Here is a 16,490-nt window from a genome sequence, read left to right as displayed (position 1 = left end):
TTCTGCCTCTAGGACAGTCCCCATTTATTATGGAAAAAATAGACGTCTTTTCATCATATAATAATTTTTGTTTCATTTTCCCCGAAGGAATATTGTTATGAATGCTAGTTAGGTGTTTGACATTTGGGTGACATTGGCCATTTTTTAGAGCCTCTTAAAATTCATGCTGAGGAAGATTAATTAAGGAGGAAAATGTTATTTAACCTGCCATGAAGTGAAATGGCATTTAAAATTATATGATGTATTATTATAAGATATGGGCCATTTTTCCTAAATAAGTTTTGCACTGTAGTTGGTTTCCTGCGACTGGCTAGCATGTACTACTTGTACCATATTGGCTATATGTTTGATGTTTACGCGATCATTAGGCTCATTATGCCTGGAAATGTGTAACGATTAGCTTCGAATGGGTTCTCTTTCGGCTTAGAGTTGATCCTTTGGGATTTCACACTTCAGCAAGCTCCCAGCCTTCCCTGTGACTACAAACAGCCAGAGCTATATTCCCAAATCTGTCACATTATGAGGCTAAATTATATTTTGAAGACTATGACCACATCTCAAACCAATTATATAGTGAGGCTGGATGTGCTTTTTGTTTTCTTTAACTTACAACCTTTTTAAATTACACCCTCTCTTTAGAAATGAGATGCTCTATAAATCATACTGAGGAGCCTGTTGCTATCGCCTTGTACCTGCCCTTTCCCCATAGTTTCTTATGTACACTTGAAAACAGGAGGTAAATAGATAATCTGGCCAGAGATGCTGGACTCATTCATTAAAGCTGACATCTTGATGAATGACTGGTGTTAAGTTAAAATTCAGTGTCAGATCCCCAGTTAAGAAATAGAGTTAGGTGCATGTTAAGAAGGGTTGGCAGTGAGACATTTACTAAATTGTCTTTGATCCACTTCAGTGTCAGATCCCCAGTTAAGAAATAGAGTTGCATGTTAAGAAGGGTTGGCAGTGAAACATTTACTAAATTGTCCTTGATCCAACTAAAAACTTTGTTTACATCTTTCTTACTGCTAATGGTTATATTTTTAATAGAATGATCAAGAAGAAATATCAAGAGAAGGAATTTATGTTTCAAAAATTTTGAAAAATGGACCTGCTGACAGAGCAGAAGGCTTGGAGATTCATGACAAAATCATTGAGGTAAGACAATAATAAAACACAAATATGATTCGTGGCAGAAATACTTGACATTTTAAATTTCCAAACTTAGTGCTTTACCTTGGCGTGGTACTTCTTAGAATGTATATTGAACTAGAGTATATAGTGCGTATCTCATCTATATTAATTATTAGATATTGGGATAAAATAATAAATCTAAATGTGTTAATGAAGTTTCTAAATGTGTTAATTAATATCTCTATTTTAATAATTGTCTATCCCCATTAACTGTGAAGGTAGTTATGTGATAATTAAGGGATTCATTTTTATAACATTTCTAAAAAAGGATGATAGATATCTGCTGAAGGACATTTTAGTGAGGAAATTTACTATTTTTAAACTTGAGATTAGTATATTATGTAGGGTGTGATTTATTTATAAATGTCTTTTAGTACTTTTTAGTTTAATATGGTTATCTTCTTCCTGCCTTTTTTACATAAAAAAGAAAGGAAGCACGTTTTTTTTCCTATTGCAAAAACCTGATGGGAACTCTTCACTTTCTGTAGTGTATGTTGTAGCTGTATTGTGGTATTTGGGGTTGGCTAAGTAAGTGCTTTGAAGTTATTGAAATTTGGGCTATGATAATGGAATTTTGAGTCACACTGCCATTCACCAACCCCGTGCTTTTGGAATTTTAACTGGTTGAGATAGTATTACTTAGTGTTACTGAACATGTTTAGGGTACTGCTGTCAATGGGATTATTCCCAATGTATTAGTAAAGGCTGAATAGAAATTTGGAAGGTGTATTTGGCTCTGCCATTCTTTTGGGGAAATTCTACTTATTCTAGGTTATATACTCACTAATGTTATCTTTATGAATGCTTCTATAAACTATCTTGATGGAGACTGTTTTCCTTTATTATACTTTGAATAGAGTTTTAAATCTTCATTTTTTTTCATTAAAATTTTGAATTTTGAATAATTTTACCTAGGATAGGGGTAAACAGTATTGAAGAGCCAATAGTTCTCTCTTTTGGAAAAAAAAAAAAAGATCTCATAACATTTAGAAATTAACTGACTAGGCACTTTGAGGAAGAGAGAAGAGATGCTTTGGCTTCAAAACCGATTTTTGTCTGAAGAGGCCCCTGGTAACAAGATTTTCTCCTTCCAGTTTTATAGCCAAGAAAGGACAGACCTACTTTCACTGACGCTATCCAGGTTGTCTTGACAGTTTGCCTAGTGGAGACATTTATATGCTACAGTTGCTAAAGTTAGAATTGTTCTATTTCTACTTGTACTTGTGCAGTATAATTTAAAGGGCAACATAATTCAAACAAAAGCATTTGTCCTTTTTGCTTTCTGCCTTATGTCTAAAGACTTTTGGTTTTTCCAGTTAGATGGAAAAGGAAGGCATGCATTTGATACTATTGGAAGGGCTGGTGGAATTGAATATATATATTGAATTAACACACAAACTTACAGATACACACAATAGAAACATGTCCTAGGGATTTAGAAAATAATTTATTCTAACTATGTAACAATGTTATGCATGCTTCATTAATGTTGCCTTCAAAGAGGAAGAAGAATTTGTCTTATGTTTTGGTATAGTATCAAAAATTTATTGGTTTTGTTAATGGAAAGAAGTAATTCTATAAAAACTATGGCTGATAAATGAAGTTCATCTAGACATCTATCGTAGACAATTACTAATATATATCAAAATAACCATATTTAAATCATATAAGATAAAGATCAAAGACATCAACCTGGAAATCTAAACTATGATTTATAACCTGCTGTAGTTGTAATATCACCTCAACATGCATATATTAACAGTAAATGACAAGAGGTTGAAATTTGCCTCATTGATAGGATTTATCAACATGTCTTTTATGCCAACATATACTAATAAGATGCATATTTTTGTTATAGTTCTAGCATAGATTCATGTGACCGTATTTGCAGTTAAGAAATAAGTTAGATGATATGTCTATTTCTGGAATGTTGTCTGTTAAATAGCATGAAACAGTTTGGAAGAGAGATTATTATAAATAAATCTCTCATATTTAGTTGTTCAGTGATGCCATCATCTTTTCAAAGTAAATAGATATTTGTCTGACTTTCTTTTTTATATATACATTTAAATAAGTAGCATGTTTGTTCTTGTGCATATGTGTGTGAAAAAGATCCCTATATACCAATTAAAACTCTTTGATGCTTTTCAGTTATTTTAGTTCATCTGCCATTGTGGGGCCAGTTAACTTTTCACATTTTTTAACAGTGGAAGACTGATAAGAAATATATTGATTAATTTAAAATGTGCAGCGGCAGAAAAAGAGATTTTAAAATAGGGTTTTGTTGTTGTTGTTTTTTTGTGCTCAGTGATTTGTTTACTGAACTAATACGAATTTCAAATGGCCATGCTGATTTAACTATAGTTCAACAAATAAATTTGTTAGCAGTGTAAAGTGCACCAATAGTTCATATATTATGAAACTACTCATATGACCTACCTGCCACAGTCTGACATATGGCCAAGTGCTTTGAATTCAGTGATATATGATTGAAATTTTAAAAAAAGAAACTGTTAGACAATTTATTTTTTACTTACAGTGAATACATGCTGAAAATATTCTGGCAAGTTAATTGCTTAAAGCACACATTACAACAAGTTATGAATTGTTCTTATAAAATAAAATTTAAATCATTCAGTTGAAGGAGAAAGGAGATATGTTATTAAAAATTTGGTTCTATCGGTTAAAGAGATTTTACTAATTCTAATAAAAATATTAGATATAATAATTTTGCCAAACTTTAACAAAGGCTAACAGCTTCCAAAATGATAATTTTAATAGTCTGTATTCCAGGGAAGCTGGTCAAATCAATTCAAGGATCTTAAACGTAAAATAATAACAGTCATAAGGTAAATCTATGTCATATTTTTCACATAAAACAAGGCAAATTTAGTTTTGGAGTCAGTTCCATGAGAAACCATATTTACCACTTTCTAGTGGTAACAGAGGTTCACTTAGGCCAGGAATTCACCAGAGTGTAGATCTAAATAACAGTGTCTTTTGCATGCTGTTTCCACCCCTTCCGGACTCAAAGGACCCACTATCAGAGGCTCAGGCACAATTCTCTAAGAGGGCAGTAGCATTACTGAAGCATCATCGTGTTAGATGCCCAAGGGGAGTTGAGACTCAAAGTTCACTGCTGCTGTCAGCAACTCTTCGTCTATTATCGTTAGCATAGTAGCTAGATGTTAATAAAGAGAGGAAGCAAAAGGAATCCCCCATCAAGACTGTTGGGGATTTCTGAGGGAGAGAGAAAATAAGAAAGGGGAAATTCCTCTGCTGAGTGCATGCGCAGTAGAAGCCAGGGTGGCAGCCATAAAGGGGAGGTGTCTAGCCTGGGAAAAGGGTCGGATTAGATAAGATCCAGGAAAGGGATTGGTTAGAGGGAGGGCTGAGCACAAACCTGCAAAGGACTGGAAAATTGATTGGTTATTTTGAAAAAGTGCCTGATCTTTCTCAAGCCCAGGTCGTGCAATCCAAGTTTAACAGAGCTCTGGCTCTCTCTTGCCTGGTAACACTCACATCCGTGCATGAGCGTCCCCATTCTTGCTCCATAGAAGCCACGTGGGACTAGCAGCCGCCTGTGACCCCCCAGGAGCTGGGCTCCAAGCGCAGGCCTGGGCACTGTTGAGGTGCAGCCAAGAACAGACTAAGCTGGCCAGATGGGGACAGAGACTAAACCGGACTGCCGTGGCATGGTACAGAAATTTTGGACGCTGGCCTTATTTCTGGGCCTGATGAAGACAAGGCTGGGCTTTGGCCCCAGAGGGACAAGAGCAGAACCCAGGACGGTCCTTTGCATTTGCTCCAGTTTCAGTCATCCTTACCGCTGCACTGCATCATCCCATGAGTGGGGCACCTGAAATGCTTTCCTCACAATTCTGTGAAAGGACACCCCATTTCTACCGGCAACAATATTATGTCTGGGGTGCAATCATGACCCCAGAGTGGGGAAAGTGAATAGAAGGGTGGATAGTCATTCACGGGTCTTTGTTCACACTTTCTTCTTCTTACTCCTCCTCCAGCTCCTAGCCAAGTCTGTGTGATGTCCCCCAGCTTCTGGAGACCAGGGATTGGGGGTGGAAGTCTGTGCAGTCTGTGAGATGAACACTTTGGAGCAGAAAGCAGACTTTTTTATTAATGGACATAGTAAAATCTCTTCTATCTATGGAGCTTGAAATCATGATGAAATGTAGCACCCAAGGCATTTTCATTTACTTTAGAAACAGTTCCCACATTGAACAATGCCAGGGTAGCACTTTCTAGAAAGTGCTGAGTATAATACTAGCAGAAAGAACTTGACAAATGCTACGTCTCAACAAGAATTTCTTAACTATTCCAGACTGCCAGCTACACATTTTTTTTTTCTGTAATGTTCTATCTTCCGCGTTTTATGTGACTACTCTGCACTGCTATAGTCAAAATCGTTGGTGGTTATCATGTTTATTTGCCTAAGGCTCTGCACAGTTCCATTATAGCTGTTAATGCAGGAAATTTAAATGCAGATCGGAGCTGAACATGGAGGAATGCTGTTGAAGCAGATCTATGATGTGCTACAGCCGTATGTGCCTGATGGCACAGTGCACTGTACTACCTCAGAGCAGCCATGCCAATCTGTGTATGCATAAAAAGAATTTGCAAGTTTTCACTTTAGTAGATCACTTGTAAATCTGGTGGACCATTAGTTGTTTTGTGTGTGTGTGTGTGTGTGTGTGTGTGTGTTTTGCTGGGGTTTGTTTTTTGGCAAGTTGCTGATCAATTCGAACACATCACTAAACTCTTCAATAATACATTGTCATTCCACATTTTATAAGTGTATTTTAACTGTTCAAACAACATTGACTGATTATCTGAAAGAATTAGGAAAGAACTAAAAGCAGTCGTGTTAGTGCAAGTAAAGAATTGCATTTTAATGAGATTTGTAATCATGATTAAATGTTACTTACATTGAGTATATTTTTAACATCATGATCTAGTTATTATATAATTATATGTTTAATGTCTCTTGAAAATTACTGTGGTGAAGCGGGAAGAGGGTGAATACTGAAATTGAGGCAATCTGGCTGGAATTCCTGCTCAGCCTCTCTTGAAGTGTGTGTGGCCTTGAGCAAGCCAGCTGTGCCTCAGTTTCTGTGCCGTTCATAGTTACTGTGTACGCAAAGGGCCTGGCACGCGGCAGGGTTTTGAAGCCACTATTGTGAGACTGACGTGTCTCATTCAGTTTACGCAAGGTCGTTTCTTCTCCAGGGCACAGAGCCAATACAGGGGTGGGTATCTTCCTTCTGTGGAGAATCCAGGTCACTCTCTCCCAGCTTTCAGTGATTCCCATTTCCATCAGCACCACAGTTTGGATGCATACATGTAGGAAGTTTCAAATTGTACAGTTTTCACATATTCATATGGACAGTCAGATGCAAAACGGGCTGTTGAGAGAAAACTTTATACACTCATGATTTAATTCAGTTACTCAACAACTATTTACTAAGTTCCTATAGATGCCAGATGGCATACTCTGTGTTATGAAGGAGCAATAACATCGGTTTTCTGCTCCCAAGTAACTCATGTGGTAGAGGCCCTGTTTTCTGCCTATATGAGGCCCAGCAGGCTCTAGTGTGAAGCTGCTTCTTCAATTGTTCCAAACATAAATGGGCGTCACCACCTAGTCTTAGTGGAATGACACTGGAGGTTTGCTTTAGTGTTCCTGTTCTCCAAGTAGTAGTTCAATTGTTTTCGAGAAAGCATGACAGGGGTTATTTAGGAAAATAGTAGAATATGTGCATATAAGGTAGCACCGTCTTCTATCGACTGTCCAAGTATGCTATTTTATTCTTAATACAGGCTATGCCAAGACCTGTCAGTATCCCAAAGCGGCGGTGGAATCTCAGTCATTACCTAGATTCAGTTTATTGGAAGCCAGATCCTTAGCTGGGAGCCTTTAAGGTACGCAAATGCATACAGTCCTGTGGGACAGGAAGGATAAGTCCTGCTGACCACCAGGGCCAGGCTATCTATAGGTTTTCCCTGGGTTGCAGGTATGGAAATCCAGATGAGTATATACGTTCCTTTCTGGGAGATACTGGGGAGCTGTATCGAAGCAGAGGGAGCGTACCAAGATGGACTCTCTGGCCTATGTTCCCTGAGAGCACTTCCACAGCCTCTGGATGTGTTCCAGCCCGAGGCCTTCCCCTAAGGCAGAAACTCCAGGACAAGCAAGTAGGCCCCTCTCCTAGAAAGGCTGGGGGTGGCTCATCCTGCTTTCTGTGTTGAGTCCTGGGGATGGTAGCCTTCCAAGAACTGTCTCCCCATTGTTCCAATCCCATGGGACCCAAAAGGCATCCTCTGGACAGCAGCCACCCAAACTGGGGACCCAATACATAGAAGTGTCCTGCTCTGAGAGATGCTGGAGCTCTGGAGCACTGCAAAGCGAGAACATGAAGGTAGTGCCTGCCCTCCACTGTCTCAGAAGGTTCATGTCAGCCCTGAGAGGTGTGTTCCATGAGAAGCATGCCCCTCAGGCTGCCCCTGGGATGGCAAATGAATAGGCCTCTTTCACAGGAAGACTGATCTCCTGGGCCTGTTGCCGCTGGCTGTGCCCTGGGAGTGGTGGCAGCTTAAGAACACTTTCTCCATCATTACAGTACTATGGGACTGGGAGCACAAGCCCCTCAGGCCATCAGAACCAGGCAATGGAGAGGTGTCCTCTGGCAGCAGCAGCAAAAATCAGGACCCCAGACAAGGGCTCTTTTCTGGAAGATCCCAGTGAGCTGGAGGAGAGCAAGCAGAGATGGTGTCCCCTGGCCTCTGTCCCCTGAGAGCCCTTCCGTGGTCTCTAGGAGTGTGCCAAACCAGAAGCCTTACCCTCAGGCCGAAGCTCCTGGACAAGCCACTAGACCTCTTCCTCAGGAAGACGAGGGGTGTGCTTCTGTCCACGCTCTGGGCAGTGCCCGGGGAGCAGTTGTCTGCTAAGAACTATCTCTTGGTTTATGATCCCAGGGAACCCGGGAACATAAGCCCTCCTGGCCTCCAGAGCCAAGCCATCGAGGGGCGGACCCTCATAGCAGTTCCCAAAGCCGCATCACCAGATGTAAAATCAGGACGCCAGATGTGCGTACAGATCCTCTCCAGGAGCTACTGGTGCTTTGGAGTGAGGCAGAGGGAGAGTGCAAAGATGGTGCCCTCCGGGGAAATAAAAGGCGGAGAGGAGAGAATAAAGGAAAACAAAGAAAAAAGAGAAAGATGGTGTTTGCCAGCTTCAATAAGGCAGAGGGAGAGCATGGAGGATGCCACCCACCCGCAGGGCTGCTTTCGTGCTAGGGCCTGGGTGGGCGCATCTGCATTCAAGCCTTTATCTGCCATTTCTCCACTTGCCAAGCACCACTTTGGTCTTCACAGCCAGGTGTTTTGGGGGCTAGTCTGTCAGGTGCCAGTCTTAATAGTTGGGGTGCCCAAAGTGGGGTACAAACCCTCACTGCTCAGGGAGAAGATCCAGGATTTGAGTTTCCAATTGTGGGTCACTGTGCCAGGGATGGAGTTTATGGCAAAAATGTATCTCTGCCTTTGCTACCCGCTTCTCTGTGGTCCCCTTTCACTTACCTGATGCCTAGGTGTCTCGCCACCATTTTTAATTTCTTGGATTTTTTTTTTCCAGAGGAAATAGTTTCATATTCAAGTGTAGATTTGGTATGTCTGTGGGAGGAGGTGAGTTCAGCCTCTTCCTATATTGACATCTTCAAGTGGCGCTCCCCTGGTACATTGCTGAGATTTATTTTAAAATGAGCTCCGAGTTGATTTTAGGTCAGATTTCAAAATAAGCCATGTCTTATGTGTTTCGCCCTCCTGTTTCCTTCAATTATCGTAGTCATCTGGCATCTTCTTTCTTATTTCTCTGTAGCATTCGTCTTTAGGAACACAGATAGATATTTGAGTAATAGATTTGCCCCACTCTGGGTATCTGAACTTTAATTGGAGATAGCGCCTTAATGACTCTCAAGTTTTGATCATTTTCACCTTGACCAGCACAGTAGCTTTGGGAGTAAACTTTCCCTTCACCCAGTCTCAGCCTTTTGCAACTCAAGTTGCCTACTACTGTCAGGGTTGTCTTTTCTTATTTTTTATTTCCCCTCCTTTCCTTAAGGTCATCAGGCCCTTCATTCACATTACATTGTCAACAGGATAAAATCAAAATTTATTAAAGAAGTAAAAATGGACCTTCAAAACCTTTATTCTTTTTAAAAAAGTTTTTTTCCCATTCAGACTCCCCTCAACTGTAGTAACATGAAACGCCTCCCCTTTCTTATCTTCACGCCTGTCTGCCTTTATTCCTTCTTTTCTTTTTACCTGATGTTCTCACCCTACTCCCACTCCACATCTGTTCAGGAACTGGCAAGTTTCTGAGTAGCCTCAAAAATCCTCCACTCCCTGACGCCCCGCCCCTCAAATCCACCAATGGGAATTATTCTCTTATCTCTGTTGCCAGTAGGTTTTTATACCTCTCACTTTCATTGCATTTTTCACATGCTATGCTGTGTATTTATTCTTTGATGTTCTTCTCCTCTCACAAATGTATAGGTTTCTTAAATGTGGTTTAAAATTTTATTGAACTTAATAGCTCCAGCACCCCTCCTGCTCTTAGCATTGTGTCTGGCAAACTACAGGCAACTGTTCATTTTCTTTGATGGAATAAGTGAATGCATAGACTTGGAGCTCAAAATTGTAGGCATTATGGTGTATATACCAAGGCTTTTCAGGTGCCAGGTGGGCAGTTCTTGAAGGCTGTCCCTGTTACATCCTATTCCTTCTCTTTGCATCTTTATCACCAGGGAAGACTTGCTGTGTAAGTTTCAAAATCTGTGATCTAGTGATAATAGACGGAAAAAAATTGTATTTCTCTACACTTGTTTCTTCTAGTCTGTAAGTAAGAAAGAGCCCAAGTCTACAATGCAGTGATTCATATTCTGCTTATGTAAATTCTTGAATTGGATCTGAATACATGTGTGTCCGCCTTCACCCTGATGCATAGTTTTGTTATTGAACGTGAACACTGGTAAAGCTGACTGAATTCACATGCTTGCCTGCAAAGCAGATTTGTAGGAAATGGCACTGGACCGAACACGGAATTGAACAAAAACATGATTAACCACAGAGGAATGGGAAAGATGAAAGATGTTTTCAGTGGTTCCAAGTTTTGTAGATGGTTTGGTGAAAAGACAGTTAGAAGCTTCCTAGATCCCTGAGAAGTGGCCAGGGAAAGTCTTTGAAGTTCTCTTGCTGAGAGCTTCTTGGAATAATTAACAGTAGCCCCAGTGTGAGGCTTTCTGAGGAAGCTTAAGGACGAACTCATTGAGCTTGTGGCCTGGAACTCTTTAAGGCAATTTTAAGAAGGCTGTCCTTTTGTAGAATACATGCTGTTATATTGCTAGTAGATTGTGGTGTGTTTCTGTAGACAGGAATACAAACTTCTCCATTCTTTCCTAAGACATTGTTCTTTCTACTCCAATGTGAAAGCATCACAAAGGAGAAAAGGGCATGGGTTTGGTGTCTGGTTCCCCCAACCCTGTGAATTATTGTGGCCACTCCACAGCCCAGTGGCTTTATGGACAGTACCTTTCAGCTTCCCTCTTTTTTAGCAGTTGATGGTGAGTGTTCTTAAGAAGCTTATCCTTTTATAATCAGTACCTCAGGTAATTCATTATTACCTTCAAGTAAAAAAAAAATAACCCCAAAGAATAAACATTATTCATTATATGGTTTAAAATATTTTAAACAATTTTATATTGCCCTAAAGGCATGGTAATAAATCTTCAACTCATATGATTAGATGAGCAATTGACTGTACTGCTTACTTGATAGGGAAGTAGTTATTTTTTTATAATATAGATTAGGATAAAATTTAGCACTGAATAGCTAAAGAATACATAATATTCAAATGAATTTTATGGGATTGTTATGTAAAATTGGGTAATTTGATAATTTACCCACATAATGTTTCATATTGAAGGAAACAATATATTTTATGAAATCATAATTAGAAGAGAAATCATTAATTAATAAAATGTTAGTCAAATAAAACAATCCATTTTCTACTCCGTTTCTATGAGTTTGACTTCTTTTGTTCCTTATATAAGTGATACCATGCAGTATTTGTCTTTTTCTGGCTAATCTCACTTAGCATAATGCTCTCCAGGTTTATCTATGTTGTGTCAAATGACAGAGTTTTTTTTTTTTTTGTTTTCATGACTGAATAATATTCCATTTTTTGAGGAACTTCCATATTTTTCATAGTGGCTGCGCCAATTTACAGTCTCAACAGCAGCACACAAGGGTTTCCTTTGCTCCACATCCTCACCAGCATTTGTTTTCACTTATCTTTTTGGTGGCAGTCATTCTAACAGGTGTGAGAGGTAGTATCTCATCCTGGTTTTGATTTGTATTTCCCTCAGGATAATGAGGTAGAGTAAGAGTTCTTGGGTCTATGCCCTTAACCATCACCTGACACTGCCCATTACTAAGAGTTATACCTAGATGATTCAAGGTAGATAATGTGTAATTAGTTAAAGTCAGATTTGATGAAATTAATGGAAGGCATTTTATGTTTGGTTAAGGAATTAGGTTCTTACAGTATAGGCAATGAGGAATCAGTGATCACTTTTGGACAGGGGAATGACATGAGTAATGCAACGGTTAGAAGAGTAATCAAAACTTGACTTCACTGATGTTTAAATATTTTGGAAAGTGAACGTACTTGAGATAGGGAGACTAGTGGGTGAGTACCACAGTTGCCTATAAATGCAGTAGTAAGGGCCGGTAGCAAATACATAGAAAACTGCCCAAAGGTAGTGGCAACCCATATATTTTATTCAGCATACTTATCTTGAATATTTTCCCTTGTCTTTACTTTTCTATAATATACTCATCTTAAATCAAGAGTGGTGCTTGATGCTTATGCTTAAGTAGATTTTTACAGAAGAGTCACAAATCCTAAGTATCCAGTGCAATGAATAAGCATAAAGTGAAGTCACCCATGTAGCCGGCATTCAGATCAAGAAACATCATTCAGGCACCCCAGGAGTCTCCTGTATCTCCTGTATTCTTCCTCCAAGTTTTGTTTTGCCATTTTTAAATTTTGTATAAATAGAAACACTCAGTAGGTATTCTTTAGAATATGACTTTTTTATTTAAAATCATGTTGGTCAAGTTCACCAATGTTGCATCTGACTGTAGTTTCTTCATTCTTATAATTGTGTGACTATATGACTACACCACATTTTAGTTATCAATTTGATCATCAGTGGCATCACTAGTTCTAGATTATTATAATAACAACTAGAGGTCCAGTGAACAAAATTCATGCACGGAGGTGGGGTCCCCTCAGCACAGCCTTCACCCTCTCCAATCCGGGACCACTTAGGGGATGTCCAAAACCGGCAGTCAGACATCCCTCTCACAATCCGGGACCACTGGCTCCTAACTGGTCACCTGCCTGCCTGCCTGATCACCCCTAACTGCCCCCACTGCTGGCCTAGTCACCCCCAATTACCCCCCCTCCCAGCCTGGTTGCTCCCAACTGTGCTCCCCCCACCAGCCTGGTCACCCCTAAAAGCCTCCCCCGCCAGCCTGGTCACCCCTCACTGCCTCCCTCTGCTAGCCTGGTCACCCCCAACTGCCCCCCCCTGCTGGCCTGGTCACCCCACACAGCCTGGTGCTCGGTCATTTGGTAGCCCCTCACTGCCCCCTACCCCGTCAGCCTGGTTGTTCCATGCAGCCTGCTGTTCAGTCATTTAGTTGCCCCTCACTGCCCCCCAACCCCCGTCGGCCTGGTCGCCCTTTGCAGCCTGCTTGTTTAGTCATTTGGTCGCACCTCACTGCCCCCCCGCTGGCCTGGTCACCCCATGCAGCCCGCTGCTCAGTTGTTTGGTTGTCCCTCATTAAACCCCCTGCCACCCTGGTCGCCTCACGCTGTTCGGTAGTCCATTCGGTTGTTTCGGTTGTGACGGTTGCTTAGGCATAGAAGACTTACATTCTGTTTTGCTCTTATTTATTCTAAGCAACCAAAATCACCAAAGGCAATTTTTAATTATAAGTGGATATCTGTAGGTTTTCCTCTTGGAAACTGAACAATAAATACATATATTCTTCCCTCTTTACAGTTATTTCTTTAAATATATATATATGCATATATATATGCATATATATATATATATACACACATACATATATATATATATATATATGTATTTCACACACACACGCAAGTAGGGGTACATTTGTACATTGCAGAATCATGGATATGTACATGTTCAGCTTTGGTGATTACTGCCAAACAGATTTTTTAAATAGTTGTAGCAATTTACATTCTTACCAGCAATGTCAGATTGTCAATTACTCCACATACTTGTAAAGACATGGTATTGTTTCTGTTTGAAAAATTTAAGTCATCTAGTAAAGTGGTGTACGCACAATCCCTTGATGTCTAATGAAGTTAAACAAATTATGTGAAATACTTCTTCATGCATGTTGAACACAGAAATCCTACCTTTTTCTGCACCTTCAACACCTAATACACTGCCTGACACACAGTGGCACTCAGTTGTTTGATGAATGAATTAATTCAGACATGATTATAAGGATAAAGCAAAGCTATTAGCATTGCTACTAAAATACTTTGCTACTATAAATAATGTTGAATGGAAACTAATAAAATTAAAAAACTCTATGCCTTACATATGTGAGGTGTGCAATAAATATGTACTAAATGGGTGAAAAAAAGCCTTCCTAAGTTTCTTTTAAACATAGATCTATCACAAAGCGATTATACCCTTCCTACCTTACCCAGTTTTTCTAGAAAAAGTAGTTTTGTGTCTCTTTTGACATTAGCACACTTGATCGTCTTGGCGTACAATTTTTAATGTTACTGTTTTTGTAGGGCCAGTCTTATGCTGTATATATCCCTTCCCAATCCTTTGTTACAGTGCCAAAAAGATTAATGTGATCCTTAAACAAATACTTTTGGCCTAGATATACTGTGTTACAAACCTGTCACCTTGCTGAATGTGTGGGTGTTATTTTTTCAGAAGCATAATTCTTTCCAAAAGATAAGAATGATCAAAGAAAAATTATTTTCTTTCCTTACCTGATCTTTCATTTAGAGAAGTTACTTTTGATAAGCCAGAACTTTAAAATGCATATGTCCTCTTAGAGAGGCATAATTTTTCTTTGGCCCATATTAGAATTCCAGGGATGTCGAGTCCAACTGGTTCAGAGTTAGGTCATTGAGCCATACTAAGGCAGCCCTGAGACAAAAGTAAATCCCCCGCACACACATGATGAGATAGTGTCTTCCAGAAGAAATGTCTTGGCTGAAAATTGTTACATTAGTAAACAATTAAAAATGATTTTCACATAAAAGTTAAAAACATTGCTGAATACTCTAGCAATGTTTTACATAGTTAAAGATTTTATAATGTGGAACCATGAGTTATCAAACAAATTATCCAACTGTAATTTGTACATATGTATCTGATACAGAGAGAACTCATAAAATGTATCTCAGCATATAACATAAATTATATACCAAATTGTTATTTATTTAAATCATAATAATGAGGACAATGATGATTTTAAAGACTAATAATAGCTCTAACATTTATGGCTTCCTATTGTGAGTAAATGCTATGCTAAAAGCTATCCTATCTAATAAAAGAGTAATATGCAAATTGACCATCACTCCAACACACAAGATGGCCACCCCCATGTGGACACAAGATGGCCGGCAGGGGAGGGCAGTTGGGAGGGACCAGGTATGAAAGGGAGGGCAGTTGGGGATGATCAGCCTGCAGGGGAGGGCAATTAGGGGCAATCGGGCTGGCAGGGGAGGGCAGTTAGGGGCAACCAGGCCTGTAGGGGAGGGTAATTAGGGGCGATCAGGCCGGTAGGAGAGAGCAGTTAAGGGTGACCAAGCCAGCATGAGATGACATGCATGGATTCTGGCTTGCACATTTTGTGGTCAGCCCTGATTCTGACACTTATAACTGTGTGACAAAGCCAATTACTTAACTTCTCTCTGCTTCAGTTTTCCACCCATAAGATGGGGAAAATGGCACTACTGCCTCAGAAGGATCATGTTATGTACTGCTTTTTATAATCAGGGCAAAAAAATGTGGCTGCCCATACAACAGCAAGATGCCTTTCACCTGTATGAAAAGTATGTGTGGTTGGGAGCCAGCAGTCCTGGATTGTGAGAGGGATGTCCGACTACCTATTTAGGCCTGATCCCCTAAACGGGTAGTTGGACATTCCTCCAAGGGTTCCAGATTGGAGAGGGTGCAGGCTGGGCTGAGGGACACACACACCCTACCCCCTGTGCAAAAATTTTGTGCACTGGGCCTCTAGTATGTAATAAATATTTTGGTGCAGTTAAAGGATACCATGTACAGCAACTTATATTTGATAAGGTTAAATTTTACCATGATAAACTTGTTTATGCCCAAGGAGAATATATGGGTTGGTTTATTTGGAGGAATAATGACCATGAACTGACATATAATGGAGACCTATAGATTTGATGGTTCCAACAACTTTTTAAGCTAGGAGGTAAAAAGTTCAAGTTAATTGTAGTATTAACCACATATACTGCTTACCAAAATACCAAGGAAATACACTGATCATTATGCCTTTCTTGTAGCATTTAGAGTTTGTAATAACTTTATTGTTAAAATACTCCAAAACATTTAGTGGAGCAAATTACAGATAGGTTCATTCTTTTCTTCTTTTAATGTTTTCATTGAATTTATTGGGGTTACATTGGTTAATAAAATTATATATAGGTTTCAAATGTACAATTCTATAATTTGTCATGGGCAGTTAGGGGCAATTGGGCCAGCAGGGGAGGTTAGGGGCAATCGGTCTGGCAGAGGAACACCGATCAGGCTGGTAGGGGAGTGGTTAGGGGGTGATCAGGCTGGCAGGCAGAAGCAGTTAGGGGCAATCAGGCAGGCAGGCAGGCGAGTGGTTGGGAGCCAGCAGTCCTGGATTGTGAGAGGGATGTCCGACTACCTATTTAGGCCTGATCCCCTAAACGGGTAGTTGGACATTCCTCCAAGGGTTCCAGATTGGAGAGGGTGCAGGCTGGGCTGAGGGACACACACACCCTACCCCCTGTGCAAAAATTTTGTGCACTGGGCCTCTAGTATGTAATAAATATTTTGGTGCAGTTAAAGGATACCATGTACAGCAACTTATATTTGATAAGGTTAAATTTTACCATGATAAACTTGTTTATGCCCAAGGAGAAATATGGGTTG

General features: G+C 39.9%; 1 protein-coding gene across 1 annotated transcript in view; it reads left to right on the top strand.

Annotated features, from left to right (window-relative positions):
- Positions 1–16,490, top strand: part of PDZRN4 (PDZ domain containing ring finger 4) — a 338,807-nt gene that overhangs the window by 3,189 nt on the left and 319,128 nt on the right. Inside the window, exon 3 of the mRNA XM_006755547.2 lies at positions 1,048–1,155. Within this exon, the coding sequence (XP_006755610.1) occupies positions 1,048–1,155 (108 nt within the window). The remainder of the gene's footprint in view (positions 1–1,047; positions 1,156–16,490) is intronic.

The sequence above is a fragment of the Myotis davidii genome, unplaced genomic scaffold (genome assembly GCF_000327345.1).
Source record: "Myotis davidii unplaced genomic scaffold, ASM32734v1 scaffold290, whole genome shotgun sequence".
NCBI lineage: Eukaryota > Metazoa > Chordata > Mammalia > Chiroptera > Vespertilionidae > Myotis > Myotis davidii.
The sequence above is the reverse complement of the archived record's forward strand: the minus strand, read 5'-3'. Positions and strand labels throughout refer to the sequence as shown.